General features: G+C 52.4%; 1 protein-coding gene across 1 annotated transcript; it reads left to right on the forward strand.

The window, feature by feature from the left end:
* The first annotated feature begins 4,199 nt into the window (after positions 1-4,199).
* LOC138112781 (lipase member K-like) lies at positions 4,200-10,029 on the forward strand. The gene is made up of 8 exons (XM_069020375.1): positions 4,200-4,208; positions 4,349-4,466; positions 5,154-5,352; positions 5,609-5,718; positions 5,866-6,002; positions 6,685-6,756; positions 7,795-7,863; positions 8,756-10,029. The coding sequence occupies exons 1-8, from the start codon at positions 4,200-4,202 to the stop codon at positions 8,987-8,989; spliced, it is 948 nt and encodes a 315-aa protein (XP_068876476.1). The 3' UTR covers positions 8,990-10,029.

Below are 10,029 nucleotides of genomic sequence, written 5' to 3' on the forward strand. Positions count from 1 at the left end.
CCCATTCGGTGGGAGGTTTTCTCTTCTTGACACCATTGCCCTGGAAAGAAGCCTCAGGACGTTGTGTCCCCTCCTCAGCACCTCCTCAGCGCCTGCTGAGGACCCCTCCCTCCAGATTCTGCTGTCTCCTAGAGGACCTGTGGGGTTGCACTTCTGCCTGGCTGGGCAGGGCATTGTCACCACCATTTGCTTGTGTCTTTGTGAAAAGGAGATTTCTCAAACCTCACAAATATTTGGCCTTTTGGCCACCAAACGGTTCTGTGTGGGAGAGGTGCTGGGGAATGGGTGATGGCAGAGTGGTTCCCTGGATCCTCACTGCCAGCTCAGTGTGCCGGTGAGTCCAGCAGAGTTTCTTACTTGTAGAAGCAGGCAGGAAGGCAGTCACAGAGTCATAGAACCACAGAATATCCTGGCTTGGAAGGGTCCCACAGGGATCATGGATCCAGCCCCTGGCCCTGCCCAGACACCCCAACAGCCCCACCCTGGGCATCCCTGGCAGCGCTGTCCAAACGCTCCTGGAGCTCTGGCAGCCTCGGGGCCGGGACCATTCCCTGGGGAGCCTGGGCAGTGCCCAGCAGCCTCTGGGGGAAGCACCTTTCCCTCATCTCCAGCCTGAGCCTGCCCTGGCCCAGCTCCAGCCGCTCCCTGGGTGCTGTCCCTGTCCCAGGGAGCAGAGATGGGAGCTGCAGCCCCCGGTGAGGTCTGACCTCAGTGTGCTCCAGCTGAACAAACCCAGTGCCCCCAGCTGCTCCTCGTGTGGCCCCTCCAGACCCCTCCCCCTCATGTCCTTTGAAGGCTTTCTAACACCTGTTAGATGTAGACCAGTATTAAGACATTATTACAATTAAAGAGTTGAGGCCAAAAGACGAATACCAAGAATTACGACAGAATCCCTGGCAGTAATTTTATAGAAAACTTGATTATTAAACTTGAGCATGATGGGCAGTGCTGAAGGTTGCACTGCAACTGAAAAAGCTCTGTGCTCACCTGATGAGCACGTGGGGACTGCCAGCAAGGAAAGCAGGGGTGATGCAAGAGAGGGCTGCAGGAGCTGGGTGAGAACTCTGGATGTGTGACATGTTCCTGCTCTGGGGCTAAACACCTACCCAAAGTATGTGCTGGTGGCGGGGGGCCCTGGATGAGGGCAGGGCATGGGTACACGGATTAGGAGCTGTGGCACAACAGCCTTACTGGAAAGGGTGGCAGGCACCAACCTGGACACGAGCTAGCAATGTGCTCTCCCTGCAAGGACAGAGAACCCCGGGCTGGCCATGGGAGCGGACAAGGGGCCGCCTGGTTGTTGTCACCCCTGCCGTTTGGTGCAAGGGAGGTCACATCTGGAGGCCACGTCCAGTTCTGGAATGCCTGGGCAGAGGGATGTGGAGATGATCCGTGGGGGCTGGCAAACTGTCAGCAAGCCTGCAGCAGGATGGAGCTGGGTTTACAGGTCTGGCCATGCAGCGAAGTTTAAGGGACTCTCCTGGATCCCATTCAGCCCTACAGCGGTGGTGCTTCAGCAGGAGCTGCACATGACCCTTGGGAGGCCAGAGCATCTTGTAAGAGCTATGATGATGTCCCGCTCTTGAGGTGCTACAGGACTCCTTTGGGGTGCAGCCTCCCTCCTGCCCCTTTCAGTGCCTCCAGACGAGTGCGACCAGAGCTGCTCTGCCCTTTCCCTGGAGTGTAGATTTCCATTATCTGCTTCCTCAGAGGGTGAAGGTCAGAGGTGTCTTACTCGGTGCAGCGTGGCTTCAGTACCCCAAAACAAAGTCACCCTTGACCCCCAGACCTCTGAATTACGAACCCCTGTTCTACTGCGTGTTTATACAAGTGGGACAAACTGCCAAATCTGGGTGCATGCCTTGGGCACATCTCAGGCCCATTCCAGGCTGACAGACAGAAGACACCTTTCCCTACTGACCTTTCACCGTGATTTCCAAAGCAAAACAATCTAGGAAGGGAGGGCAGGAGGCAGCCCCAGCCCTGGCACTGCTGATGGAGAGGGATAACTCTCCCTGTTGGCAGGGGACTTAGGCAGGATAAGGCACTTAAAGGATATGACTCCTCATACCTTCCAGTAAGGGTGTGAAGAACAAGGGTGTTGTGGTGGGCTGACCCCAGCCCACAGCTGAGCTCCCACGGAGCTGCTCCTTGGCTCCATCCCTCACCCCAAAGTGGGACAGCTGGAGGGAACTGGGAGAGCAAAAGCGAGAAAACTGGGTGGAGTGAAAGACAAGGTATGGAGAGTTGCTATGGCAAATTGGCTGTGTCCCATCCCTGTGCTATGAGGAATGGGAATTCCATCCCAGCCTGACCCAGTACAGATGTTTTCAGTCTGTTGCCTGGGATTTAATCTCCATCTCACATGTGGCATCTTTGTATAGCAAGAAACATCATCACTTCTAAACCAGAAGATCTGCTACTGGAAATGCATTTTAGACTTTGATCTTCCCTTGCAATAACTTAATTATGTCTCTTGTAGTAAATAAATAAAACTATCACTGAAATGGGAAGCTGGAAACTTTCTTCAGCAATACCAATTAAACCACTTTATCAATGGAAATCACTTCAGAATGTCCAGAGTTATTTGACTCTGCCTAAACAGTATTTAACCGGCCTCCACAAACAAATTCTGGGCAACTGCACTTTTTAAACTGTGGTGTTACCTAATGATGTATATGTTCTGTATCTCAGGGTGTTTACACCTGTCACCCCACCCTGCAGCCAGTTCAAATAGGGCTGTCTCCAGAGGGATGCAGAGCACTGCTCCGTGCACCAGCCAGGGGTGACAACCCATCCTCTGCCACCGCCGTGTGCCACATCACCATCTCCTCCGGCCTGGCCATCTCTTCCCTGCACTGCCCATCCTCCCCAGGGGCTGACAGCTCCCCGTGTCCTCCTGCAAGAGCTGTGCCACCTCTCAGCTGGGCTGGCTGCCTTCACTTCTGTGCAGGTGAGTGGGGGAAAAGCCTGGGCAGAGCCGGGCCTAAGCCTGGCTGGGAATGGCACTCACAGCTCATGGCACTTACGGCCCATGCTTGCCTCGGAACAGGGGACCCCAATTTGATTTGCTGGGTCAGTTCTAGGGGCTGGTCCAGCCCGATTTTTCTTTGCCCAGTGGCCTTGTGGTCTCTGATGTCTACAGTTGTTGGAGCGAGCGACCCTGCCCAGACCTTCCTGTACCTGCTTGGGATACCTGATGCCCACACCTGCGTGCGGAACCTGCTGTTCCCATCTACCTCCACCACCTCCTGTGGCAGCTGCAGTCTCCAGCACGCTGAGTGAGGGGTTTTTAAGCTGTGTTAAACCCAGTACCATTAAGGGATGTCTAGGTCTGCTGGAAGATAAGTCTCTCCCCATTTTGCATGTAGACTTGCGCTTAAAAATGTCCTTCTCTGAAATAACTTTAATCAGTTCTCACCTTTTTCACGATGACCAAGAAGGGCAAGTAGTTAGAGATTTTCTTGTTGTGATTTTATTTCTATTTAGGGAGAGAAGGCAGTGCTGGATCTTACTCGTCCTCCCTCTCCCTCCTGGGGAGGCTTGGGCAGTGGTGTTAACAGGTGATGCAAACAGCAGGGTGATGGGACAGAGCTCTCCCTCTTGGCCATCCCCTTTCCCGGGAAGAGAGAGTGGAGAAGTGGTGCTGCACGGTCACTGATAGGACAAGTAACACCCCACGTCCTTTGTGAGTCGGAAGGAGGCCACATTGGATGGAGCTCTGAGCAACCTGCGGTGGTTGGAAGGGGGTTGGAATGAGAGGGGCTTTAAGGTCCCTCCCAGCCCTAATCATTCTGTGATTCTGTGATTTTAACCTCTTGCAGTTCCCAGTGGTCTGCAGAGCACTGCAAGGATTGTTGCCTGGCCTCTTGCGGGAATTCCTGAAGGTCTGTCCCACCTCCCTGTGGAAGGATCCCTGCTGAGGTGTGTTTCCTGAGCCACCCCACGTGCATTAACGCTTTTAAGTGGTCATCCAGGCCACCAGGCTGAGTCTGGGTCCTACCTGGGTGTTTCCCTGCCCACATCTCTCCTCTCCCTGCTGGACATCGCCCCTCCTTCCCTGGCACTGACTCTGGGGGTGTGTTGTTCCAGGCGCAGCGAGGATGTGGCTGGCTCTAGCTCTGGTGTCCGTGCTCCACGGGATGGCCTCTGGGGAATGCCCCTTGAATTACCGATTTCCTAAGAATCCGGAAGCAGGGATGAACATCGTAAGTGTGATGGCTTCGGAGCAGAGGCAGGAAGTGTCTGGGAAGCAGCCAGAATTAAATAATGACAGTTAAATGTTACATCTAGGGATTTCCCTGGGGGAGCCCTGAAAACGGCGTTACTGGCTCTCTTCTCGTTGCAGAGTGAAATGGTCTCCTTCTGGGGCTACCCCAGCGAGGAGTATGACGTGGTGACAGAGGATGGCTACATCCTTCAGCTGAACAGGATTCCTCACGGGAGAGCAAACGCCGGCTGCCAAGGTAAAACTGGTGCCATATAGGACACCCACACCTCGAGCCGTTCACTGGGACACCGGGGCTGCTGGGAGAGGGTTTGCAAGGCTCCCCAAGGCTTGGCATCTGTAGCATCAGTTCTGACGGACCAGGATTTGCAGGGAAGGCTGATCCCTTGCCAGGGATGTTCCCTCACCCTTCATGGAGCCCTGAGCACTGATGGTCAGGCTGCAATCCCAGCAGAGAGAGGCAGCCCATCCATCCTGGTCATAAAGCTTGGGGTTTTTTCCTGGGAGCCTGGCTCCCAAAACGTGCTCCTGCAGCCTGTTGGTGGGTCAGCAGACTGGTTTGGTGCTCCCTGAGGAGTCTCCAGGGGATCCTCTTGTCCTGTGAGGGGTGGTAACCGGGAGAGGGGGCTAGATCCATGAGAAAGTGCATTTTTCCCATCACATCCCCAGGCTCCTCCGTGTTTGCCTGCAGAGCTCCCCGGGCAGCCCAAGTTCTGCCAGCACCCCCAGAGATTTTGGGGCTAAAGGCCAAGACAGTGGTGCAGCTGCCACGTAGCAAACCTGCTTTTTAAATGAAATCTAAGGGAACACTGACACAAACCTCCACGGATTTTGGCTGCCACGGGGATAACACTCCATGAACTATCTCAAAAGGTGCCAGACAGCATTAAAAACGCAGAGAGCCATTGTGCTGCCTGTCTTGCAGGTGCGAGACCCGTGGCACTCCTGCAGCATGGTCTCCTGGCAGAAGGCAGCACCTGGATCACCAACTTGCCCAACAGCAGCCTGGGCTTCATCCTCGCAGATGCTGGCTACGACGTCTGGATAGGAAACAGCAGAGGGAACACCTGGTCCAGGAGACACCTGGCCCTGTCTCCCAAACGGGATGAATTCTGGGCTTTCAGGTAAATGCGTTTGAGGATCTCAGGAACAGCTGAATTCTGTCAGGGCCACGCTGCCCTAGCTGGGGGATGAATGAACCAGGCTGGACTGAAGCACATCCAACCCATTTTGAGTGAAAACCCCATGTGAAAACTCAGTGGGATGAAGAAGTTCGTGGGGTGGTCCTGCCCTCCCTGCTGGTTTTGTGGTTTGCTGGTGACGGCTGTGCAGGTGTGGGTGCTGCCCCTCTCAGCAGGACGTCTGCTCTTCCCTCTGCAGCTTCGATGAGATGGCTAAGTACGATCTCCCAGCCATGATCAGCTTCATTGAGCAGAAAACAGGACAGAAACAGCTGTATTATATCGGCCATTCCCAAGGCACCACCATAGGTGAGTGGGTCCTTTTGACCACAGCATGAGATGTCTCCATCTCCTCTGAGATTTGTAACATCACCCACTGAAATTAAACTGTCAGCATGAATGCCTTGAAAGAGTAAACCATTTTTTTTTTTTTCTGCTTCCCCCTCCCCCTCCCAGGTTTTATAGCCTTTTCCACTATGCCCCAGCTGGCTCAGAAAATCAAGGTGTTCTTGGCTCTGGCACCCGTGACCACGGTGATTTTTACTCAGAGCCCGTTCAGAAAGCTCGCCTTCTTTTCCGACTACGGGCTTAAGGTTGGTCTGCACTATGTTCTGCCCAGCCAAAATGTAGCTTTTCATGGGGATTGTGAAATTACCTGTGGAATATTTCAGGTTGTTTACAGAGAAGGGAGCTCTGCGCTCCGCTTTCGTAATGAAGAAAAACACACATCTCACTACAGAACCTTCCAGTCCTGTCCTGAATTCACTCCCCAAAATCTTCTGGCAGAATCAGAGCCAAAACGTTGGGGAATAAAACTGATGCAGAGGCTGTGGATTGAGCCCTGCCATGAATGTAAGAGATCATGCCCATGGAAAACAAGGAAAAGAAGCATTTAACGGGGTGCAAGGGAGGCTTCGCTGCGGGCAACCTTAACACAGGGACAAAATAGAAGTTGTAAAGTGGTGGTGCCTTGGGGAAAAGCATGACCAGACTTCCTTTTTGATGAGTACATTTGCAATTTTACAGGAGATGTTCGGCACCAGGGACTTCCTACCACACACTGCCCTGGGGCAGCTGCTCCTCTCCAGGTTCTGCATCTGCTCGAAGGTCTGCAAGGGCATCCTGGCTATGATTTTCGGGTTTAACTGGAAGAACACAAACATTGTATGTGGGAATAAATCTGCAGAGGGTCCTTCTGAAGGACAAAGCCTTGGCAGTGCCCTGTTTTGCAGAGCCAGGTGAATCCTGTTGTGAAATGTGCTCGTGTCCTTGCAGAGCCGATTCGATGTGTATGCGGGACACAGCCCGGCGGGGTCCTCAGTCCAGAACATCATCCACTGGCTGCAGGTAAGCTTTCCCAGGTTCCTTCCCATGCCACACAGAGTGGCACTGGTCCCTCATGGGGAGCCTGCTGTGCTGGTTGCTGCGAGACACACCTTTGTCAGATCTCTGCATGTTCTGTTTTCACCCCTCCACAAAACCCTCAGCAGATTTTTGAGCCAAGTGGCCCCAAAGGAGTGGATCTGTCAAGAGGAACACTTGGAGCTGAGAACCCTGCATCCACAGCAGGCACATTCCAGGGGTCTCATTTCAGACCAGCTCCACTCCTGCCCTGCAGCCCAAGTGCCATTAGTGACAGAGATTCTTCTGGACAGCAGCCAATCAAGCTTATTACAGATAAAGCTGATTATTTCTCCTTCTTCCCCTTGTAGGCATGAGAACAGTCACCACCAGAGCCCTTTGACACTGCAGCTGTGTTCTGCTGCGCTCCTTTTCTCTTGCCCAAGCTAAAAATTTGCACAATTACTTGTAGCTCGTGGGTTCAGTCCGTGCACCTTCTCTGAGGCGTGTGCCACAGGCTGTATTCAGGGCACAGCTCCTTCCCAGGGTGGAATTCCTGCCCAGGGACCCCAGAAGAACTTTGTGGGGTTTGTAGCAAGAACCTACACTCCATTTTCTGAGGTGATGCTGCTCAGAGGAGGGATCAAGCCACAGCCACCCTGAACCTTGTATTGCTGCTAGTCCTGTTCCAGTTAGACAAGAGACCTTCAGAGGCTCCTTCCACCTTTGCTTGTGCCATTTCAGGCCAATTCTCCAGCCCACAAGGAATATTTAGGGTTACAAACCCATTTTCCATAACCTTTTGATTTCTTCCCATCCTGGTGTTACCCACAAACATCAGAAACATAATGTCTGTCCATTTGTCCAAAACCATGACAATAATTACTTGTTCTGGGCCTAGGGCCAGACTTGTGAGATACACTTGAAAAACCCTGCCCGTTCAGTGATGAAACCCAGCTTCTGAGGTTTGACTTTTGAGGGCTGACTGCACCCCCAGGGAACTGTGATCTCACTTAGACCACTGCATGTCTGAATTTGCTGCAGGGAGTCCACGGAGGGGCACTGAGAGCCTTTGACGGGGGGCACATGTACAACAGCCTTCGCTACAGACAGGTGAGGTGCTTCTGATGGCCACAGCCTTCCCTTCCCCGGTCTCTTCCCATTCATGCCTCCTGTGGCTCCTTTTAATGTGTTTCTCTCTTCACAAGCTGGAAGTCAGGATCTCTGCTTGGAAAAACAGCGTTTTCCATCCTCGGCTCTATTTTGCAAACACCTTTCAAGTGGAATAAAACATGAGACGCTTTCCACTTGGGGAAATGGTCTCAGGTTACACCAGGCTGAATATTGGGAAAAATTTCGTCTCTGAAATAGTGGTTAAGCCTTAGAACAGAAAAAAAAAAGCTTCTTTCTTCCTTAAACAGGAAAAGTTGTTCAGAACGCAGCGTGCTGCTGCTTAACTGGATTAATTACACCTCAGGTAACAAGAGATGTTGCTGACAAATCACCTCACGGCAGGTCCTCAGGGCGTGGAGCTGAAACAACCCTCCAGAGGCATTTCAGCGTCAAGAACTTGCAGCCAAGCACTTCCCTGCTGTCACTGGGCTTAAGGAAGCGCTGGTGACTGTGTGAGGTGTCACCACAAAGCCCGGCAGGGCTGCCTGGGAGGGAGCTGAAAGGTCCCTAGCCCAACCTCCTGCTGGGAGCAGGAGGATCCAACAGCATTAGATCAGGGCAGCCAGAGTTCTGCCTCCTCATCAAATCCTTCTGTAGTATCAGAACCAGAACTTCTAGCTGGGCGGAACAAATTGGCTAATTAATTTTAATTAAATTCGCTCAATAAATTGTAGCACACAAGGCTACACTGCATCTTTATTGAAGTTTCTCTTCTTTCTAGAAGAAAGGAGATCCGGTTTTTACTTCCCTCCATGCCCAAAGAGCAGCGATGCCTCTTGCACAGTGCATCATCTGGTGCATTCCAGCAGCAACCCCTTCTCCATCTCCTCAGGTGGGGCCGCCGCTCTACGACGTGAAGGACATGGAGGTGCCGACAGCCGTCTGGAGCGCGGGGCTGGACTGCCTGGCCGACCCCCGGGACACTGCCCTCCTCCTCCCCCAGGTCAAGAACCTGGTCCACCACAAGCTGATTCCCCACTGGAACCACATGGATTTCGTGCTGGGCCTCGATGCCACCGAGGTTCTGTACCAGGAAATCCTTGACATCATGAAGAAGCATCTGTGAAGATGCTGGTTTGATTCGATACAATTTTTTTTGCTGGTTTGTCTCATAAGATTAGTGCTGTCTCTGGGGGTATTTGAAATTTCTCTCTATTTGGAACACCTGAATATAGTTGATTAAAATATTCTGCTTTTAACTGGAGCAGTGACAGGGTGGGGCGTTAGGGACCGAGTCCGGAGAGCTGGCCAGATAAAGGACATGTACACCGATATGATTAAGCATCGTTCTCCCCTTATTGTTCAACTATGCCAACTTATAGCTACTTTTGCAAAGATTCACGCCCAGTCCCTCTAGATGGCCTCTAATCCACAGGGGAGCCAACCAGTGTATAACTTTGCCAAGAAGTCTCAGGGCTGCCTGCAGCCAGGGGCCAGTTCAGGGGCTTTTCCTCAGCAACCCTGGGCTGTCCAATCTTTCCAGGGGTATCATATGCCCCTGTTCCACAAGGAATCCCTCTACAGTGGGGGGAGGAGCCTTCGTGCTATTCCTGGCTGGCACTGCATTGCCTTTCTTTTTCCCCTTTCTTTTCCTCTTTTTCCTTTTTATTTTATTTTTTTCTTTTTTTTTTTTTTTTGTGCCTTTATCAGTGACACAAAGTTCATTAGTGCTGTCTCAGGTCTGGCACTGTTATGCTTAAAACCATCAAGGCGGATCAGAAGGAGATCCAACAGATCTGTGGTGAAAAACACCAGAATTAGGATCCCAGAATGTTTTGGGTGGGAAGGGACCTTAAAATTCTTCCAGTGCCACCCCTGCCATGGCAGGGACACCTTCCACAGTCCCAGGCTGCTCCAAGCCCCAATGTCCAGCCTGGCCTTGGACACTGCCAGGGATCCAGGGGCAGCCACAGCTGCTCTGGGCACCCTGTGCCAGGGCCTGCCCACCCTCCCAAGGAACAATTCCTTCCCAATATCCCATCTCTCCCTGCCCCCTGGCAGTGGGAAGCCACTCCCTGTGTCCTGTTTTCAAGGCCTTTTTAAATAGTTTCTCTCCATCTTTCTCCCTTCACGTACTAGAAGTACATCTCCCTAGAGATAAAACAG

This window comes from Aphelocoma coerulescens, chromosome 6 (assembly GCF_041296385.1).
Source record: "Aphelocoma coerulescens isolate FSJ_1873_10779 chromosome 6, UR_Acoe_1.0, whole genome shotgun sequence".
Lineage (NCBI taxonomy): Eukaryota > Metazoa > Chordata > Aves > Passeriformes > Corvidae > Aphelocoma > Aphelocoma coerulescens.

Bases quoted from the DNA above. Each gene is read 5' to 3' on its own strand.
- LOC138112781 (XM_069020375.1), top strand. The intron at 5,719-5,865 runs GTGAGTGGGTCC...TCCCCCTCCCAG, and splicing joins TTCCCAAGGCACCACCATAG to GTTTTATAGCCTTTTCCACT. The intron at 7,864-8,755 runs GTGAGGTGCTTC...CCATCTCCTCAG, and splicing joins ACAGCCTTCGCTACAGACAG to GTGGGGCCGCCGCTCTACGA.